At 43.4% G+C, this 22,165-nt stretch overlaps 1 protein-coding gene across 4 annotated transcripts in view; it reads left to right on the top strand.

The window, feature by feature from the left end:
* GARRE1 (granule associated Rac and RHOG effector 1) overlaps positions 1–22,165 on the top strand; it is a 60,372-nt gene that overhangs the window by 36,345 nt on the left and 1,862 nt on the right. For 2 of the 4 annotated variants that reach the window (XM_079316470.1, XM_079316469.1), the window contains exons 3-14: positions 1,413–1,619; positions 3,886–4,026; positions 4,307–4,402; positions 4,546–4,707; positions 5,641–5,799; positions 10,161–10,258; positions 12,493–12,618; positions 13,092–14,077; positions 17,317–17,482; positions 18,338–18,472; positions 20,467–20,545; positions 20,961–21,546. In XM_079316470.1, the coding sequence (XP_079172596.1) occupies positions 1,413–1,619; positions 3,886–4,026; positions 4,307–4,402; positions 4,546–4,707; positions 5,641–5,799; positions 10,161–10,258; positions 12,493–12,618; positions 13,092–14,077; positions 17,317–17,482; positions 18,338–18,472; positions 20,467–20,545; positions 20,961–21,284 (2,679 nt within the window). In that variant the 3' untranslated portion in view covers positions 21,285–21,546. Of the gene's footprint in view, positions 1–1,412; positions 1,620–3,885; positions 4,027–4,306; positions 4,403–4,545; positions 4,708–5,640; positions 5,800–10,160; positions 10,259–12,492; positions 12,619–13,091; positions 14,078–17,316; positions 17,483–18,337; positions 18,473–20,466; positions 20,546–20,960; positions 22,129–22,165 lie in introns of those variants that run through there. The other 2 variants (XR_013775643.1, XM_079316471.1) reach the window with 2 other exon arrangements.

The raw sequence follows: 22,165 nt of genomic DNA on the forward strand, positions 1-22,165 counted from the left end.
AACTTCAACCTTTGTACCTTAAATATTCTTTGAAATTTAATCAGCTTGAAACTCCTAATGAGTCTAGTTTCATCTTCCCCTGGGAACTGCATTCTTCAGAATATATCAGTAATAATTCAGATCACCAGTTGCCTCTTCCTGCAGTTTTCTTATAAATCTTTCTAATCTCATACCCAGGAAGGTTGAAGTTTTCTTCATTTTATCATTTGCTGACTGTTTTTTTTAATAAGGCGAGCTCCACTTTCAGAGGTCAGTCAAAGTACCAAAAATGTTTAATTTTATGCCTTGTACAAAGAAGGGAAGTGATTGAACCAGAATGGAATGTCAAAAGGAGTCTGGATGCAGTGGAAAAAAGCATTGCCACCACTGGTTCTTCTGAAGTAGATAGTAAATGCATAGAGCTGTTGGTGTGACTGGAGAGTCCTGCCAGGAAGATACATCGTGTCTGAATAGTTTTATTCCAGAAGAATGTAGCTGGAAATAAGGCAGATGATTTAATGGCTCTGAGGCATGATGGCTTTGTACATTATCTGTGTATTTTATGAATTATTCCGAAAATGGAATTCAAGTTGAGTCTTTTTTAATAAATCAAAGTCAAATACACATTTTAAAGCGCTTTATGTGATAAATTTCATAAAAGAAACACTTTGAATAGCTTTTAAATACTTTCTACAGTGGTGTGGAAAATCCTTTCAGTGCAGCTCTCTGGCTCTACACTTGGCTGTCAGCATTTTCCTGTGCAGGGAGTGCAGCCCCAGAGGCACACAGAGGGGTCCTGTGGGGCCCTGGGCTCCCAGGGTGTCCCTGCATGGTGGCACTGCTGCTCTGGCCCAGGGTCTGTGGCACCCAGGAGTCTGGGTGTCTTTGGGCACAGCAGGAGGGGCAGTGCCTGTGGGGATGTGGATGCAGGGTGGCATCTCCTGCCCTCTCCATGCCCGTTGCCTGCCCACGACCACTCTGCTGCAGGGTGAGCTGCTGGGCCAACTCCTGCATTTGGTGTTAATGTTTTAAAGTGATTTTGTTTTGTTGTCGCTCTTTTGGATTTTTGTCAGAAATTCAGCCGGGTCTTTGTGCAGGTGGGTTTTGGTGTTGGCTTGGTCCTTGTGATAATATGCTACTCCCATTTTTGTGCTTGATTTTGCCAAGTAACTGAGCAAGCTTTTCATTCATCAAGTAGTCAGAACTTGAGTACAGAACTAAAAATGACTCAGGACTAGTCTGATGTCCCCTTCATTCATAGCAACTAAAGCTCTCTTATTTTAAGTGAATTGTTAAATATTATGTCTTACTATCTGCATTATTTTAACAAAAAAAATCGGAGCTTAACATATTTCCTTACCCCAAACACCAAACAAAAAGGAAGAAGGAAAGCTCTTCTCTGTGCTTAAAACTGGTTTGTTTGTCTCCCACAGGTACTTGGGCGATGTTTCTTGACAGTGATGCAGGTCCACTTCCAATTCCTGTCACAAGCTTTGCAGAAGGTCCAGCCAGTGGCACACTCATGCTTTGCTGAAGCTGTAGCTCAGGAGAGGAAGAATGTTAGTGGGACTGGAGCCTCAAATATAAGCCCCACAAATGAGCTGGAGGATGCAATAAGATCATGGAGAGGAGCAGCAGAGGTATGAAGGGCTTGCTGTAAGCACAGTAGATTGAGTGAAACCTAAAGTCAGCCTGGGTCCCTAACAAAGAATAAAATACCTGGTTTTGAAGACATGCTGTGTGGCACAGTTGGTTTCAGACACTAAAGCTCATTTTAGTCATGTGATGATTGCACTGTCTTTGCCCTGTGTAAAGTTTTCTTTGTGATAGGTCCTACATAAGGAGCACACAAGCAGTGCAAACAGATTTTTGTTGTTAGTAGTGAGCTGCCAGTGTTCAAATAGGGCAGACGTAGAGAATGAAAAATAAAAAACTCAGCAAGTCTTTGTGAAAACAGAGCAAAATCTAGATGAAAAATAGATAATGTCTATTTCAAATTTTGAGCATGAATTGTAGTCTATACTTTAAAATCTTTGTGGTAATCATTAACATTTTTGTTTTCATGCTTTTAAGCTTGATGTTGCTTGATCCATCTATTGTTGGAATGTGACCCATGTTACTTAAATGTGTCACTCTCTGGGCTTGTACTTTCACAAACACCTGTCAACTGTGGAATCCTTACTTTGCCAGCCAAAACCAGTATTTTAGAAAGACATTCAGTTACAGGAGTTTTTCTGCTTTCCCTGGCACTACTGAAGTCTGGAGACTGATAGATGAGAATGGATTCAGACACAGAGTGTGTTTCCCCTAAATTCAGATGACTTGGAGCATGTGCTTTTGCAATCTTATTTGGGCCACATGGCTGGTTAGTCATCCTGACTGGAAATCTTGTCAAGGTCTCCATTTATCACTAACATCTACAAGTACAGGAAAGCAAATAAGTTACATGAATGCAGAGGGATTGTGTGTAATTTTTATTGCAGCATAAATTTATTTCACTGGATAAAATAGGGATTTGGGAGTGCTTTGGGTATTACAGATAATTGTAACAGGTCTAATCCTGGTATAGCTGTATTTCTTTGGCAGAAAAGTAGTTAATTTTGTGTAATGTACTCAGCTTCTTAAAACTACTATTTCTAGAAATGCCCTGCAATTCCTATAAAATTTGTTTAAACTGTGGTTAAAATTAAACTCGGCTTCACAGAATGAAGGACCTTAACTTATTTTTTACTTTATGAGCAACCTACTTCACCTATTTCTGTTTTTCAGAAGCACCATATTTCAAAATAGTTTTGTACAAGTATTATACTAATCAAATCCTGTATTAAATGTACAAGGAGAGAGAGAAAATACAGATTCACCATAGTTCCAAAATAACAACTGAAGAAACTTCTCAGTTTTTATGATTGACTAAAGTAACTGATTTGGAGTATTTGTGTGGGGTATTAGGATAGCATAAGAAAAATATGTGGCTTCTAAATAAATAAAATCTCTCATAATTTTAGCTAGACTAATATAAAGATAGAAGGGGATTTGAAATTCTGAAATTCTTGCCAATTTTTACTTTGGAGTGGAAGGCAATACATTGTTTTCCTATAAAATCAGCCTCTGGCAGGAGAACCCTGCTGCTTCAGAGTGAAGTTTAAGGTGATACTTTGTCAGTAGCTCAAAACTGGTTTTGCTGTTTAAGATTTCCTTTGGGAAATGCAGTAATTCTGTCCATGAGGTGAGCCCATGTCTGTCCTTTGGCTGTAGTACCAGAACCCTCCAATTTGGACATCCTGCTTTGGAGCAAGACTCCTTCCTAGACTGGAAAATAATCCACATCTATTTGCTTTGCCCTGTTCAGTGATGTAGGATTTTACAGCTAAAAGTAGATATTTGGCTTATTTCTTGTTTTTCAAAATCATTCACACAAAGCTGTTTTCTTGCTGTGCTAAGATGATCTTAGCATTGTGTGGATGGCACCACAGTCATCACCCAGAACTTTATGAAATGTATCATCCCATGAACACAGGAGTGCTTGTACCCATGATTTAATATGTTTTCTGTTTATGTTGGAGTTAGGAGTCCTTCCTCAGGTAACCACAGCCATGGTGTGATCTGTGTAACAGGATCCCAGGTCCTGAGAGGGAGCTGAAATAGTAACAGCAAACAATGCTGACCCTGAGTGCTGGCCAACACCCCTGTGCTCTGCAGGTTACATCACAGCTCTGCTTCCAAAGCAGCAGGAGTTGTCAAAGTTATGATAAAGTCTCCTCTAGGTCCTTTCCCTCAGGTGCTGCTTCTCATCTCCTGTAGGTTTTAAAGTCTGTGGGGTTTTTTGCTCTTTTTTTGAAATTTACTTAAGCCTGACCTGGTTTAATGCTGACCCTCCTCACCCTGGATTTTTATTTTACATTTCAGGCCACATCTCGACTGCGAGAAAGAGGCTGTGATGGATGTTTGGCAGGAATTGAAGTTCAGCAACTTTTCTGCTCACAGAGTGTGGCCATCCCTGAACATCAGCTCAAAGAGCTAAACATGAAAATTGACAGTGCTTTGCAGGTAGTTTTTCAAGTCTGCTGCTTTCATGTGCATGTAGTACAGTCAGTGGGTCAAGGAGTGAAATAGGGAAGGAGTGTGTTCCTGCAGAATTGTGTACCACAGACAGCACAGAGGTATTTGGGAATGACAGCTTTGGAGTCTTACATGATAAATGTGTGTATCTATAGAACTGAGTGGGGTAAATCCTTGTTCCAGTCCCTGTCTGTACTCAGACACAGTCATGTGTGCTTGCTTCCTTGCTGATACACCTGTGCTATCTCAACTTTTTGTTTAATGTCAGGCTTACAAAGTGGCTCTGGAGAGCTTGGGTCATTGTGAATATGCAATGAAGGCTGGCTTCCACTTGAACCCAAAAGCAATTGAAGCAAGTCTTCAGGTAGGATCTGCTAAACCTGCTCTCTTTCACCCCTCCTCACCTTGCAAATGGGTATTTAAAATACACAAACTTTTGGACCCATATTAAGATTTTCTAATGTCATTAAGATTTTCTTCTGTTTGATCTGTTCTTCTGTCCTTCAGGGCTGTTGCAGTGAAGCTGAAGCCCAGCAAACAGGAAGGAGACAGACTCCACCTCAGCCCATTCAGTGTGAGCTGCCCACTGTCCCTGTCCAGATCGGATCCCATTTTCTGAAAGGAATCTCCTTCAATGAGTCTGCAGCAGAAAACCTGAAGCTGAAAACGGTAATAACTTCTAATTAACCACAGAAGTAAAGATGGGAGGAGAAAGAGGAGAATTCATTAAAATGTAGAGAACAACAGCAGTAGAAGTTCTGTGCCAAACCTGTGTTTAAAAGCCTGGCTTCCTGTGGAAACACCGTGTTGATAACACTGTAGGGCTACGCCTGTTTGTGGTGACATTTTGACCACCTGAGCAATTTCAGTCCAATCTGAGAGAAGCACAGGCATAAAGATCTAGGAGGCAATGAAGCATCTGTGGACTTCTTGAAAATAGAGGTCTTAGGTATGAAGAAGTACAGAGGGAAGTGAGCCCTTACAGATCCCCAGCCAGGTGATGGATGTCAGAGCCTTCATCTTCTTAGGTGCCCAGATAAATCAGCCCAGCCTGATGCTAAGGGAGACACTTGGAAACAATACTTTGTAACAGAGCTCCTTTGGATGGCATCTGACAAACTGGAATCGATTTTTTAAACATAATTTTAAATTATTATTATTATTATGGAGAAGTTAATTGCATTTTCAGTATAAACAAATAGAAAATATGTCCACTCAGAAGTAATTTGGGCAATTTTAATCAGCACTTTCACTTTTTATTTCGAACAGCCCAGTTCCTTGCTCCTGAAGGAGTTGAAATAATAAGTTGCTCCAAATGCTGTTTTTCTGTTGTCTTTGCAGTGCTTTTAGTGGCTTTCATTAAACTGGTTTGCAAGTATATAAGCAGAAATACAGTGTATGATTTTGGAGCTCCAAACAGCAGAGATGATCTTCCATGTTTCTGTTCTGCAATGGAAGTCTCCTAGTTATATAAGACTGTTCAGAGGCTGCAGCCATTACAGCTGTTTGAGAAGCATGTAGAACAATGACAAACCCATGCAGCAGCATTGGTGGTACCATTTGTGGATGTCCTGGGTAGGACAGTGTTTATTATTTTTGCAGCACACAATGCTGCAGCTGATCAAGGAGGCTGGATGCCACAATGGACTCACACCCCGGGACGACTCCCCCGTGACTGAAGTGCTGAACCAGGTCTGCCCTTCCACGTGGAGAGGAGCCTGCAAAACTGCTGTGCAGCTCTTGTTTGGCCAGGCTGGACTGGTAGGTGGCTACCAATAGGCTTAGGAAAACAACAGTTATGTAAACACCCTGAAGAGAAACTAGATATTTTGGAGATTAGAAATTAATTTGCAGTGTATTATTCTGTGCTGCACTATTTTTAGTGCTGCAGTTAACTTGATTTCTGAGCAAAATGTGTCCTTGTGGAATGGGAGTCTGTAGGTGGTGTCTGGAGTTGACAGGAGCAGAAGAATGCACCAGGTGCTTCTTGGTCTCTGTTTCAAGAGAGAACACAAGACATGAAACTTCAACTTCATAGAGAAATAGAAATACTTTCAAATTTAAAGATGATCGTATTAAAAAAAACTGCAGACCCAAATACACATCTGCCCCCCTCTCAAATTAGCTTCAAAACCTGCCATTTTTTCATTTCCTCTCTGCTTTGATTGGAAGCTTTGAGTTTCCTGTCCAGCATAACCTAGCAAGTGTCTGCACCAGGTAATGCTGCCTGACATCTCCAACAGAGGACAGAGCAATTAAATGCCTTGCTGAAGGCATGTGTGTTCTTGAGGGGAAGAAAACCAGTGGAATTTACAGTGTCTAAGCAGCTGATAAAAATAGATGCTTGAAACATACTCTGATAAGAAAATGCATTTGTGCACCCATGACTAATTACTGCAATCTCTGCACTTAGTGAAGTGTTCTGCATGACACATAGGATTTTTGGACTGCTGTGAGTAGGGGAAATGCCTGCACCAAAAACTTTCCTTCAATAGGAAGGAACTGCAAGGATAAAGGTACACTGTGGCCTGTGATGGTTTTGTCAAGTATTCTTTGAATTGTCTTTAACCTACAGTGAGTTAAATGCTTCCTGCTGGTTCACTGCTGATTTCTTGTTCAAGGTGATGGGAGACCATGTGGGCTTCATTATTAATTTGTGATTAAAGGACCCAAATAGCTGCATATTTTGTAAATCTATTTTTCAGATAAATCATACAGCTGGTTAGGTGACCTAGACCTTCCATCCTAGCAAATTAAACCATGTGCTTTTGGTACTGTTAAAAGGTTCTCCAGTAATGCTGGGTGATAAATTGGAAATGATGAATTTTCCAGATACATCTGCTTCAGCATCCCTTTAATACTAGATACCAGATCTTAGATAGTCCCTTAATATTAAATGCCTATTAGAGAAGTAGGTTGAAATTATACTGGAGTTCAACTGACTACTCATATAATGGCAGCCTGAAATCAAAGATGCAGAACCTGCTGTCAGTTCTTACTTCACTGATACAGGGATTGAAGGATAGGAGATGGTAGTGCTTTGTCTGAGAAGTTTTACAGGGAGGCATAAGAAGGTGGTGTCTTTGCAGGGATAGAGGAACCGTGGAATAGTAGGATTTATCAAATTTCTACTTAGGTGTTCTGAAGGAAAACCTGTATTAAATACAAATAAATACAAAAAGGACTGGAAAAAGGATATGGTTAAAATGGGATTGTGTCTTCAGTTGCCACAGTTGGTGGTAGGATGCTGGGAGTCAGCAGTGAGGTACAGGAAATGAGCCAAGGAGGAAGGAGTATCTCAGCAGCCCTGTGGGACAGAGCTGTAATCCAGGAGCACTTGGTGGCTCCTGAGTGTCTGGATGAGGAGTGCTGAGAGGATGCTGCACCTTCCACCATTTCCTTTCCAGGGGGTTTCAGTGCTGTGCACACCCAGTCCTGCCCTGAGGAGGTTTGGGGAGTGGCATGAGGCACATTTGGACTCAGGAATCTGGAAATCTGGTGTCCCCCAGTCTAGACATAACGAGTTAGACCTGCTGGTAATTGAAGCACTGACATTCTTCAGCTTTGTCATCACTTTTGGAGAGTGTCAGCATAAAACTTACACGTTCTCCCAAATGACAGTGCTGAGCTATGGAGTTTCACTTGTGTTGAATCCTGAATGTCTCCAAAGGTTTTTGCATGAACCTCAGGTTCTGAAAGTAGCAGGCTTCACTCTTCAAAGACAATAATGAGCTGTGCACATGACAGAAGACCTGCAAGCCTGCTCTCCTTCATTCTCCCTTTGATTTGTTACAGTTTAGAGGGATATGAGGGTTGAGGTTTTTTTTTATAAATTATGTGCCATCTTTTTTTACATCAATTACACTTGTAGCTTCATGCAGTGACAAGAAATGGTAATTTGGGTCTTTAAAAGAGTTATTTGGGTGGAAGGGAGAGAGGAAGCACCTGTAAAGCAAGAACAATGGATGTCTGAGGTACAGGAAGCTGTTCTCTAGGAACCACCAGGCGGGGAGGGAGGATGTGTTTGTTTTAAGTTTATTTTGTGAAGAAGGCAGATAAATGAATCATGGCACTGTATTATTTGGTGTACTGCTTTTACACAGTGGGCTTCTGCATTCATTCAGAATTGTGTGGATCTGGATCTTAAATGCCCAATTTGAAAAAACATTACTTGACAGTCTCACTGTTTTTAGCCTGTCTTGCCATGTGCCTTTTAAGAAGTGTCTCATTAGGAGTGGAAAGCACAATGAGTTGTGGCTTAGTTTGCTTGGTTACTTTGGGCTGTAGCTTTTTAACATAAGAAATAATTTGAAGTGTGGATTTTCAGTTCTTACCTTAGCATATATATAATAAGAATTGCATTTTGAGATTTGGGTCAGCTGATGAAATCTGCATGTTTGAATAAAAATAATGTACATTCAAATAGCTGAATTCAGAGAAGGAGCAAAAATAAAACTTCCAGTTGGCCTCATGTAAAGACGTTAACAAATAAAACTTATTTTTGTGCTAGTAGATCTTTCCATAGCAAACACCACCATAGGTTGCAGGAGCAGTAAATCCCCTAGTGAAGTTTAAATCCCAGATGTCCTGACTCTGACAGATGTTGAGAAATGTAAAGGTTTTAGCAAAGGGAAGAAATGAAGGTTTCTCCTGGGGGAGGAACAGCCCAGCAATGCCCAGACCATGGGTACCAACTATGCACCACAACCAGAACCTGACACAGGTCTGCACAAAGCAGTTTTACCTCTGACTGCAGGTCTGAGGTGCAGTCTGTTTTTCTTGGGAGTTGAGAATAATCACTGCTGAGTTCACTTTTCCTTATCACAGTTATAATTGCAGCAGGGCTGAATTGCAGATTACCCAATCAAATAAAATGAAAATGTACAAACACCAAGAAAAGAGTACTGGGATTGTCCTGTTACAAAATGAGAGGTATTTTCATGGATGGATGATAGTGTGGCTTTCTGTCACTATGTTTAGACATGTTTAAAACTGAATAAACCTGGGCAAATGCTTAGAGTCAACTGAAGGAAAAAGGCCTTATGATAGAATATTTGAAAGGTGGGAAATAATTATGTTCAAGTGTTCTTTGATAGTTTTGTTGAAGTAAAAGAGGAAAAACTCAGCATTATGTTTCACATTTTTTCATACCCACTAACAGACAACCACTAGGTTAGGTGATGGCAAAAAAGTCAATAATGTCCCTTGAGGCTTATTTACACCAGAGGACTTTTACCATTTCAAGGATAAATGATACAGCTAATCTGCAAGTCTCTGAAGCAGGAAGTGCTGACTGCTGCCAAAAAGCTGCTGTTTCAGCATGACCAAAATAGGAAATTATGGAAATGATCAAAAAGGCCAACCCACACAGACTGGACAACAACAGAAAGCATGAACCAAATATGGAACATACTAAATTAAAGGTTAAATGAAGCTGAAGTGAATCTATTCCTTTTCCATTGTCCAAAAAGAAAGGTTCATGACACAGGGTTATTTTCAAGACTTTCCTCTTCCATATGTCTTAATGGTGTCTTACAGATAGCCCAGAGTCCAACAAACTGAACAGTCACTTTTCTTCTCTTTATTTCACGAGGAATTAATAATAATACAGTTTCATTAGGTAGAATAGAGAAAAGTTGGTGTGGAATTTTATCTTAAAAGAGAAGGGGTGGTGTATGTTAGGAATTGTGAAGGATTTCTGGCTGAATATTACTTGTCTATATCATACCATGCACTACAGTTAAGTTATTTAAAACATTTTGCTGAGTAAGTGTTTGGGAGCTCTTAAAGTAGTAACTGTGCTAAAGTCAAAAATAAGAGCTGTTGTGTGGAGCCACTGAGAACTGCCAGCAGCTGCTAATGGCATAGTGATACATTACTACAGGATGCAACTGAGAAGAATTAAGTCGTTGAAAAAGAGGTTTTTGTACTAAACTAATTTTATATTAAAATAGAAGTAAATTTACAATGATGTCATGAGTTGGTTTTGTTTTATTTGGAGGTTTTTTTGTCCCTATAGCATGAATGGGAGGTGAGATTATTAGAGTTTGACTGCAGGATATAAAATAACTAATAAAATAACTTAATTCCTAAGATTTTTTTCTTTTTATTTTATTTGCTAGGTGGTTGTGGACACGGCACAGATTGAAAATAAAGAAGCCTATGCTCCTCAGATAAGTTTAGAAGGATCAAGAATTGTGGTGCAAGTTCCATCAACTTGGTAAATAAAATTACTGTATTATAGATTGTGACTGAAATCTATGGGGGAATTGCAGTACAAATGGAAGAGAGAATGTGCACAATTCTGGCACAGGTTCCTTAAATTCCTCTCTCTGGACTGACTGAACACCTCCATTCCTGACAGGTGTGCTTCAGCTGCCTCTGTAGGAGGCATGGCAAGAGAGGCAGTCTGGGGCACTGAGACTTGAAGGAGATGCAAAAGCTTGATGATAAAATAGAAGGTTTCAAAAATACCGTGGCAGTAATAATCACCTGTTCTGCCCTGCCCTGGCAGGTCCCAGGTGTGGCTCAGGAAGGCTGAGAATGGGCTGAGTGAATGGGAGCCTTTGCTCTTTCTGCAGTGGGCTGCTCTCAGGTGCTGTGGTGGGCCATGCACCTCTGGGCTCCCACCAGTGTGGGTGGCTGCTAGTGAATAATGGCTGAGCTGCACTTTGTGAGGGTTTCTGCCCCTCAGAGCACTGGGAACAGGAAGCAATGGCAGCACTTCCCTCTCACTGGGACAGAGGCAGTGTGAGGGATTTCACAACAACACATTTGATTCACTCGGCTCCTTCTGGAGGCAGCTGCTCCTGCTGGCACACCCAGGAGGAGGAGTGTCCCGGGGGAGGGAAGGAAAGAAGGAAGGAGTGTCCAGGTGCTGGTTTTTGAGGAAGGAAGGAAAGGAAGGAGTGTCCGGGTGCTGTGTCCTGGGGAAAGATAGGAAGGAAAGGATGTCCAGGTGCTGTTTTTTGAGGGAGGGAAGGAAGGAAAGGAATGAAGGAAAGAAAGAGCCGAGAAAGGGAGGCAGGAGTGTCCCGGTGCTGTGTCCCGGGACAGGGAGGCAGGAGTGTCCCGGGGCTGTGTCCCGGTGCTGTGTCCCGGGACAGGGAGGCAGGAGTGTCCCGGTGCTGTGTCCCGGGACAGGGAGGCAGGAGTGTCCCGGGGCTGTGTCCCGGGGACAGGGAGGCAGGAGTGTCCCGGGGCTGTGACCCGGTGCTGTGGCCCGGGACAGGGAGGCAGGAGTGTCCCGGTGCTGTGTCCCGGTGCTGTGGCCCGGGACAGGGAGGCAGGAGTGTCCCGGTGCTGTGTCCCGGTGCTGTGGCCCGGGACAGGGAGGCAGGAGTGTCCCGGTGCTGTGTCCCGGTGCTGTGTCCCGGGGCTGTGTCCCGGGGCAGGGAGGCAGGAGTGTCCCGGGGCTGTGTCCGGGGCAGGGAGGCAGGAGTGTCCCGGGGCTGTGTCCCGGGGCAGGGAGGCAGGAGTGTCCCGGGGCTGTGTCCCGGGACAGGGAGGCAGGAGTGTGCCGGGGCTGTGTCCGGGGCAGGGAGGCAGGAGTGTCCCGGGGCTGTGTCCCGGGGCAGGGAGGCAGGAGTGTCCCGGGGCTGTGTCCGGGGCAGGGAGGCAGGAGTGTCCCGGGGCTGTGTCCGGGACAGGGAGGCAGGAGTGTCCCGGGGCTGTGTCCCGGGGCAGGGAGGCAGGAGTGTCCCGGGGCTGTGTCCCGGGGCAGGGAGGCAGGAGTGTCCCGGGGCTGTGTCCCGGGATAGGGAGGCAGGAGTGTCCCGGGGCTGTGTCCCGGTGCAGGGAGGCAGGAGTGTCCCGGGGCTGTGTCCCGGGGCTGTGTCCCGGTGCTGTGTCCCGGTGCAGGGAGGCAGGAGTGTGCCGGGGCTGTGTCCCGGTGCAGGGAGGCAGGAGTGTCCCGGTGCTGTGTCCCGGTGCTGTGTCCCGGGACAGGGAGGCAGGAGTGTCCCGGTGCTGTGTCCCGGGGCTTGTCCCGGGGCAGGGAGGCCGGGCAGCGCCGCCTGCGGGCGCTCGGCGGTAGCGCGGGGCTCGAGCCCCGGTCCCGGCTCGGCTCATCTCCCTTCCCCCGCCGCTGGATGTGCGGGATCGCCCCCGCACGGGCCCTGCCAGGCTCGGGCTCCCGCCGTGTACTGGCTTGGGCCAGGCTCCTGGCCTGTTGTAGAAATGGGTGTCTGGTGTGTTTGTTGCTGCTGTGCCCGAACTGTGCCTGCTGAGGAGCTCTTGTCAGTGATGGTTTTGGTGCACTGCTGAACCTCAGATAGATTAGCTCTGTGTTCCACAGCAGGCAGAGACTGCCCAGGCTGCAGCCCAGGAACCCCTAGGCATTCCCATTTTGTTCTGCAGGAGTGCAGCAATTGGCCTTCTGTGTTCTGATATGGTAAAATTGTTTAATATAAAAAATGAGCATTTTGATTTCTAATTTAAACTTAATGATGACAGGTGTCTGAAAGAAGATCCAGCAACAATGTCTTTGCTACAGAGGAGTCTGGATCCAGAGAAGACTTTGGGGCTGGTAGATGTGCTCTATACTGCTGTGTTTGATATACACAGGTGGAAGGAAGGAAGGTAGGTACATCTCTTTTCTAGCTCAAACTAAGCTGTCATTGTTGAATAATTGTGCTGAGGGATTTGACAGTGCCAGCTCATCAGAAGGGGAAAACAGGAGTCAAACTGAGAGTGAGACATTGTTAATCCCCACAGATACCTTCTGGGTACATCCAGAGATACAGGAGACTGCCGAAAACCAAACCAGCAGCATATGTAAGGGTCAAAAAGTATTTGCTTCTCTCTTACAAAAATATTTGATTTATATTAAATTGGTCTCCATTTAGGTCTAGAAGCACAACCAAAATTTAAGGAATGGAAAGTATTGCAAATATGAGGAATAATTTGCTTTGTTACCCTAAGAAGTAGCTGGTGGACTTGGCAGTCTTTGGTATTGTTTCCTTCTTGAGCTATTATGGAGATACATGTTTTCCCCCAAAGTACAAACTCAGTTATGCATTAGGTGGTTTGATGCACGTTTTTTGTTGATGCAGGGAGCAAGCTTTGCCTTGTATTCAGATCCAGTTGCAGCGTGAGATCTCAGACTTTGGGAGCCAAGTTGACATGCCATCGGGGAATGGAAGCAAATCTTCAGGGGGCCTGCAAAAGACATTCTCAAAACTGACTTCACGGTTTACAAAAAAAACTTCCTGCACCAGTACAAGTAACACAGGAAGTTACTCAATCCCCAATACACCTTCCAAAAACGTCTTCATAAGTTCCAGCTCAGAGGAGAAAGCTAAAATGCCCACTAACATGGACACACGCTTGCAGAACATCCTGAACATTGGTAACTTCCCTCGGAGCGCAGATGCTCTGCAGCCAGTTCAGAGCACCAGTAACCAGCTTGTCAATGGGTTTCTGGTGGAGAGACGGGACAGCTTCTTCAAACCAGATGATGGCAAGGATGACAAAGGTATGAATTTACCAACTGACCAAGAAATGCAGGATGTTATAGATTTCTTGTCTGGTTTTAACATGGGCAAGTCTCAGCAGACTTCTCCGATGGTGAAAAGAAGGAACTCTGTTGCATCCTCTACAGCAACAGAACAAAAGTCAGGAGCAGTTCAACAGCAGCCACAGTCTGTGTCTCACACTCCACTGCATCCTCCTCAGCAAGGCTTGTCCCAGCAGCAGTCCCAAAAGCAGCAGCAGCAAATGCAGTATTACCAACACTTGCTTCAACCTATTGGACCACAGCAACGTGTACCTGCCAAATGGCTCAGTAATTCTTCACAGCAGCAAGCCCCGGCTGTTGGAGCTGGATTGTCTCATATAAATCAGTGGAACAATCCTGGTTTTTCAGATTTAAGCTCTGATTTGTACAGCTTGGGTCTTGTGAGCAGCTATATGGACAATATGATGGCAGAGATGTTAGGACAGAAACCACAAGGACCTAGAAACAACACATGGCCAAATCGTGACCAAACTGATGGAGTGTTTGGGATGTTGGGAGAAATCCTGCCTTTTGACCCTGCAGGTGTGTGTCTTTTCCTTTATTATGCTTTTTGTAGAGATCCTTTGTAAAAGAATACTGTGAACTACTGCTGGCAATAACTGTCATTTCCCCATGCTGCCCACTGGATGTAAGGGTGCTGACCAATGCAGGAAGGGATTTGTGTGTGTGCTTATTTGCTTTTTTAACAGAAGGTGATCTTAAAATTCATTAATAAGCAAGCATGGGAACTAATTCCTTGTTTCTTGTCCCAGTTGTGGTAGTCTGACCTTTTCTATATGAAGCACAGCAGAGTACTGAAAAGATACTTACAGGTGATGTTCCTCCCATTCTTAGTTTGTACAGTTGTTTAAAATCAAACTCTTGAGCTCAGGTATATTCCCCCTCCTTAAAATTATTCTTCCTGCTCTTTACCAGTCTTGTAATCTGGAGATACAGCTGGGTTGCATCTTTCCTACATGCCTACATTTTCCCTCATTACTTCCCAATTCCCTGGGAGTCATACTGGTTCCTGTTCCACAGCTGGTTCTGCAGTGAAAAGTCTGGATGTCAAAGCACTAGAGACTAAAGAGCAAGTGCCATGAGGTTTGCTGCGTTTGTTTGGACCACCAATAAATTGTAAATATGAATGAATTATTCATTCTCACAGATGAAGTGAGATAAAAGTTTAGAGCCATAAACAAATAGCTCCAGGCCAAGAAATTGGCCGTGGAATCGAGAGGAGATGAACATTTGATCCTCATGTGGGCCACTGGCCTGAGAGCTGCACTTGATGATCCTTGTGGGTCTCTTCCAACTCAGAATATTCTGATTGTGTGATTCTGGTCCTAGTACTGAGAACAGCAGCTGCTACCTTGTAAATGTAACTTCTCTTGGCCTGGAACACAGCTGCAGCAATGCTACAGTGTGCATTTATGGCTGCTGCCTGGAGGCAGGAGCAGGAGAACAGGGAAACCTTTTATCAGAGGAGGGCTCAGTTTCTCTCACTCATTTGCATTTGCCTGTGTTTGCAATGTGTAGGCGTCTCAAACCAGCTCCTTTGACTCATAATTATGATAGTTATTTTGTCAACTTAGTTGATAAATTTGTGGAGTTTCTGTGGCAAAAATAGCCACCATAGTTATCTTGTTGCTTAATAACTGTAAGTCTGCATTAGCATCATCTTACCTAAACATACTTAGGGTATAGACTTAAGCATTATCACAGCATCTAAGGAAGGACAAAATTATTTTCAGCAAGCATTAAATCCGTGTGTGTAGAGAAAAGAAAGCAGGTATGCAAAGAACTGGCATTGTCAGGATTTTGAATCTATTATATGTCTTTAGTGTTTTTCTTTTGCTCCACAAAAAATACTTGTTTTGTTCCATTTGGTGAATGTCAAGGACATAGAAAATGGTACTTGGAAAAGGTGACTTACTCAACTTCCATAAATGGTGGTCAGTGGATTAAGATACACACTTCTGCAGTTTTAGTGATAAGTAAACAGTATTTTTCAAAGATCTGGCATTTAAAACCCAAAACCAAACAAAAATCCTTCCAACTGAATACTTTTCCACTAGAAAGAACTTTTCTTCATAGAACTTACCAGGTTGAGCTGTGATGTAGAAATTTTCATTTTAAGCTTTAGTGTAGTACAAAAAGCTCTAAGACTGAAAATGGTTTTTCATTTCCAGGCTTTCCTAGGATTGTACATTTGTCATTTGAAACAAACCACATTACTTTTTTGATAAATACTTTTAGTCTGAAAATGACATCTCTTTAGATGCAAAACTGCTGATTAAGAATTTATAAAATTGAAATTGATAGCTTTTCATGTTGAAGACTTGAACTAGTCCCAACAATGTATTTAGTAGTACTTTAATTATCACTGAGAACTTGATGAAGGAATGTTGCAATAAGAACTAGCAGAAGGAATGTTGGTAATTCCAGTCTTCTGGAGCAAAAAGCTATCTGATAAAAAACTTTCAGAAGGATAAAAATTACCACAAGCTTCTATTTTGAATATACTAGTACTTGAGAACTTAATGCTGTCCACTGGTAAAAAAAGCCACAATCCATCTAGAGTCTATTCTTAGATCTGAGAAACTGTCTGGCTTCCAGCCTCATCTTAAACAGACATAAAGATATTTCAGAGGGATAACAAGCACTAGTGAGGATGTTTTGTTCCTAGATGGGCTCTCAGATACCCTTGCTTAATAAAGGAGGCAGAGAAACACAGTTTTCTTCACTGTCTTTTAAATTTGCATCCAGCACAACATTGTGCAGGTCTTTTCTGGATGTGTCAAATGAGAACAAGTAAACATATCTTCTAAATGCAGTTCTTCTGAATGTAGGGAGCCTTCAGATGAAAGATTTCTGTGCTTTGCAAGCTGTTCATGATTGTTGGATGTTCTTCAGTCTTCGCTCAAATCTCAAACTGAGGCTGGCAAGCCAGCAGCTCAGTACTTCCCACTGTAATTACTGTGCATGTCGTCTAGACATTTTCCATAAATCCAGTCAGATTGCCAAGTTTTTTCTCAGGGAAGATAAAAAGGCAAAAGAAAGAGAAGCTGTGGAAACTCAGTTACAGTGACTCATTATCAGCAGTCTTTTGAATCCAGCAATTGCATGTTCTGATCAATGGAGCATTTGAAACACTTTTGGATTAAAGCTTCTGCTGTGTCTACTCAAGACCATGCTTATTCCTTATTGGATGCTTGGGACACAAAAAGCATGTTGAGAATGGAAGAATTTTTAAATTACTCCTTTATTCTGTAAATGTAATTCTTATTCTGAAATTTTTGTAAATCAGGATCAGAACATTTTTAGAATTATCTCATCCCTGTAGGAAGGAGGCAGTTTTGGCACTCTATGTTCTGGTACGATCCAAGTGGACATAGCTGGAAATCATAATGCACTCCAGTATCAACTACAGTAACTGTTCTGCTCTCTTTCATGTGTGTGGATAAATGTACACATGGTGTCCATTTCATCAGTGTCTGCTGATGGATATTGGACCTTTCAGCATAGACATGATCATAGTACAATTTCCCTGATGGAGTGCAAGAGGCAGGTATACTTCCATGTGATAATTATTATCCACCATAGATGTGTGTAGGTCATCTTTGTAGAACATTTCCTGTTCAGTGTTCTTCACTGCCCCATGAAGACCTATCCACTGCTGGCTGCCATTTCCCATCAGGGAGGGAATGCCTGTGTTGTGCAGCATGGTCCAAGCTCAGGGACTGAAGGGGCAGCAATGGGGCTGTTGTTTGTTCCTTCAGTTGGCTCTGATCCCGAGTTTGCCCGCTACGTTGCCGGGGTGAACCAGGCTATGCAGCAGAAGAGGCAAGCGCAGCACGTCCGGCGGCCCGGCAGCACGCGCGGCAACTGGCCTCTTCCTGACGATCCTCACAAAACCTGGCCCTTCCCTGACTACTTCACCGAGGGGTAAGAGACTGCACAGCCTCTGTGCTCTCATTGTCTAAGGGCATTCTGCACCCAGACTTGCCAGAATGGGGAATGCTGTGTGTTTTCAGTTGCTGCTGCATCTGTGAAAGCTGCACTTTGCTGTTAAGAGTGAGCAATGTGATCCCCACCTGCTTGACTGATCCCAAGGCATTGACATGCTTCATGTCATCTTTAGAGTGGCAAGGATACTGATACTGACTGTGATGCCAGCAGAGGAAATAAGGAATCTATAGCACAGATGTGTTCGGGACACTTTTCTTTGAGTATTTTGAAAACAGCTTTAAAACCTAGTTTTGATGAAAAGTGATGCTGTTAAAGTTGTGGTGCCTGACTGAATTCAGCTTGCCAGATTTTAGCCACTTAATCTTGCTACTAAAAGGAAAGTACCTCACAGCAGGTACATACAGATAGTTTTTAATCTCTTCCAAGTCATAACTATTTACTACACAAGAAGTGTTTCAAGATTCTCTGTCCATCTGTCCATAATGTAAGAGCTGTGACTCTCTAGTGTAAAACCAGTAGGATGAGTATGTGTTCTAGCTCAGTTTTGCAGTGAAAAAGTCAAGTACTTAGTGATTCCAAACCCAAGCATCACTTGCTTCTCCTTCCTGAACAGGAGAGGTGCTTCTAAATGATATAATTGTTTTATTCAAATATATATAAAAAGGCTGTGACAGAGCAGTTAATGTGACCACTCAGAACTAGTGAAAGTATTTGTATTACTGGCACATTATACCGAGTACTGAAATTTTGTGTTCTGAGGTATCAACTGAGGCACACAGTCTGGACCAGGCACTGTAAATACAAGGACTAATACCACTTTCTGTCTTGCAGTGATGTGGCAAACAGCTGGTCTGGTACTCAAGGGGACTCTGCCAGCTCAAGTGATGAGACCTCCTCAGCTAACGGAGACAGTTTGTTCTCCATGTTCTCAGGGCCAGACCTTGTTGCTGCTGTAAAGCAGAGGAGGTGAGCAAACGGAACAGAAATAGACCACTTTGTAAGCTTCCTTCTGTTCATATATAATCTCATTTGAGTAGCCAGACAAAGGAAATTCCTGCCAATGAGACAAGTCTCCACAAACATGAGTTTGTGCACTACACTGTGATGTGGACAGCACCTGTGCAAACAGCCAGCCACTCACTGAGGGTCAGCATGGCTAGAAAAATGGGATGCTTTTCCTCTTCCATGAGAGTTTCCTTTGGGTGCCACTCCCTGGGGCTTGAGGAGCTCCTCACTGGTTTTGCAGAGTGCCTGATGCAGCAGGTGCCTTCCTGTGGCACTGGGAAGAAGCTGCTGCTGACTGGGAGTGGGAAATACACTCCTGCTTAGTCCTCTATTTCTCACAGCAGGAAGAGGAGGCAAATTGCCTTCATGAATCATTTCAGTAATAGAAAAACTAAGCCAGGGTTTTCAGCTATGGACAGTCCACTTCTGTCAGTACTGGAAATTAGAGCAGTTCTGCTTTTCTAAAGGGCTGGAGGCTTGGTGTGTTTGGAACCTCAGTGATTTCACAGCAGAGAGTAGTAACAAAAGGCACAAGATGAAGCATGAATACCAACCCAATTCCAATGTGGGATTGTTCTCTCAAACTATTTTTCAGTCTTTTCTAAAAATGAAGTAAGTGGCCAAATGTTCTGGCTTTGTTTACAGTCGCAGAGTCATTTGGAGTCAATATATAGATACATTTTTGGTGAATGAAAAAAAAGTCACTGCCAATTTCTCACAGAATCTACCTGGACAGCTATTTTTGTATGCATTATCAGGAAGGAGTAAGAGTAGCTATTTTGTGAATCTTTACACTTAGCCAAGACTTCATAGGGAGGGAAAAGAAATTGAGATTCAATGAATGTTAAATTGAAATGAATGGGAAAGAACCATCTCATAAACAGCCAGAAAAAGTAGTACTTACTTGTATTAAAAAAAAAAAAAGAGGGAGCAGAGAAGGAAAACAAACACATCAGGGTGACTCAACATGCCAAGTAGTAGATAGCTGGAGACTGACTGATCAGGGAGCAAGAAAAGTCTGTGGTTTATGTAGTACTTTAAATAGCAGAAGAAAGTTTCCAAAGAGGGTGCTTCATTGACCAAAACCCTCAGCTAAGTAACAGTATTAGTGTCTCCTGTTACTTGTAGAAGAGCAGTGTTCTCTAGGTGAGGGCCTGACAACATACCAGAGCTAAAGCTGGGCAGTAAGAGGAGGTAGAAGGGTTGAGTGTGCTAAAGCTGACCTGCAAAGGGCTGCTTACTCATGGGAGCCTGACTGGATGTGATGATTGGGATTTTTTATAAAAAGGATGAAATAAAAGATTCTGCTTTAGTCTAAACCTATGCCCTTAATTGCTCCTTCTAAAAAACAAAGCAAAACAAAAAAAAAAACAAACCCACAACCCAAAGCAAAACAAAAACCCCTAAACAATCAAATAATAAAGACCAAAAAACCAAGAAAAAAATCTTTCAGAATGCACATGTGGTCAAAGACTTCTATTTGACAGGCATTAGGTTACAAATTTAAACTGAAGGTGGAATTTTTCTTCAGTAAAATTACTGAGCTTCAGCAGATGCTTCACTTGCTCAGCTGTTCTTTTGTGTTATCTGTAAAGTTATTTCAGAAAAGATACTTAAAAACCCAAAAGAAACCTAGCCACAAGAGCAGGTAGCAGAAGAAAAACCACAATTTCTGGCAGATTTCGTCAAAGTAGGCAAAAATCTATCCCAGTTTCCTTTCACCTCTGCGAAAATGCTGAAGCTGTAGCTCCAAGAACCACTGCATTGTCAGGTCCCTGATAGTTTCTGTATTGTTGCTTTTACCTGTACTGAACAAAAAGTACATGAAACCAGATGTTTCTGAAAACACATACACTGAAAACAGTATTGTAGGCTGCCTGATGTGTGCCAGTGGCAGATGAATGAGGCTGACCCATTTCAAAGCAAGAAGTAACAGTCTCTCTCTTTGTGTGCAGAAAACACAGCAGTGGTGAGCAGGAACCCAGCACACTGCCATCGCCTCCCCTTCTCTCTGCAGCAGATGACCGCAGTCAGGTGAGCTCAGCGCGGCTTTGCTTAGTCCTGGCTCCTGCTGGCACTTGGGGCTGTCTCCATGAGGCAATCAACTGCAAAAGCATCTGTATCTCCAGATTGCTTACTTCAGTGAAAAGCTAAACCATCTGCACTCAAGTAGCATGAAATGCTTTTGTCAAATCACCAAGCTGAATATATTAAAATTGGAAGTCACTTACTTTTTCCCTTTTAGTGGGGCCACTGTATGCCAAGCTGAAGCAAATGTTTTTTAACAGACAGTTATTTTAAGAATTGAGAGTGCTATACTGTCAGTTGTCAGTTCAGCATTCAAATGTAAACTAATCTGGTGAAAGTATCTTAAGGAGGTGATAAGGTGACATGTTAAGGAGTGTATGTTGTTAAACCAAACCAGCCCCAACCGCTTTTGTTTTCTCAGGACAACAAGACCAAAACGTGGCCTCCCAAGGCCCCGTGGCAGCACACATCCTCGGTGGCCAGCCCGCTGCCCAGCCAGAGCACGTCCCTGTACCCCATGAGCAGCCCGGTGAGCCAGTGGAGCGACACCATGCAGATGCTGCAGTCGCCCATGTGGGCCAGCGAGTGCGCGCCGGCCGCCGGCATCTCCTCCAGCTTTGCCTACGCGCAGCAGCAGCAGCAGCAGCAGTCCCAGCAGGCTGCCCAGCACAAACACATCAACAAGGGCTTCAAATCCTTCCCAGTAAAGCACGAACGCAGACCATCCTACCTGCACCAGTACTGACTGCTGCTCACACTGGAAATGCAGCACGGGGCCAAATGAAAATCACCTTACTTGGATTCACAGTGCTGTGCTGGCTATATCCTGTTTCTCTCTTGATGTGGGATTGAGGGGGTTTGGGTGAGATAAGACACTTGGATTCTGAGTTACAGTGCTGAGCAAATATGGCCAATATGTTTGGTGTACACGAAACAGCCCAAAACTGTGATGTAGAAATGCTTTTAAAAATGTGTAATTGCCTTTACTTTCAAGACTTTTTTTTTTTTTTTTTTTTTAAAGAACTGCTGAAGGACTACCATACAAGAAACACTGTATTTTATAGCTATTTTTCATATAGATTTATAGTTAAAACATCTTACTGAAACACATTGAATATGTTGAAGCAAATATATAGTGGTCACTTTGCTCAACACTGTTTGTGTTTAAATTTATAAAGGACAAGCTGTAGAGCCTTTGTATTCTCCATAATAGCCTGTGGGCAGCTTTTTTAAAATGAAGTGCAACAGCAGCTTTTCCTGTGCCACACAAGCGAGTTCATTTGGGAACTGCTGCAGAAACAGCTGCAAAACTGAGTTTTGTGGCAGTTTCCTTACTCTAAGTGAAGATCAGCAGAACCACTCAGCCTTGTGTTGCAAACTTTACCTGAGCTGCTTGACGTAGGTGGCACCTGTGTGGGCAGTGGGACCCTGGCTGTCACACCTGTGTGACACTGGGACCCTGGTTTGCTCACACCTGTGTGGGCAGTGGGACCCTGGCTGTCACACACACCTGTGTGGGCAGTGGGACCCTGGCTGTCACACACACCTGTGTGGGCAGTGGGACCCTGACTGTCACACCTGTGTGGGCAGTGGGACCCTGACTGTCACACCTGTGTGGGCAGTGGG

This window comes from Erithacus rubecula (genome assembly GCF_903797595.1).
Source record: "Erithacus rubecula genome assembly, chromosome: 12".
Lineage (NCBI taxonomy): Eukaryota > Metazoa > Chordata > Aves > Passeriformes > Muscicapidae > Erithacus > Erithacus rubecula.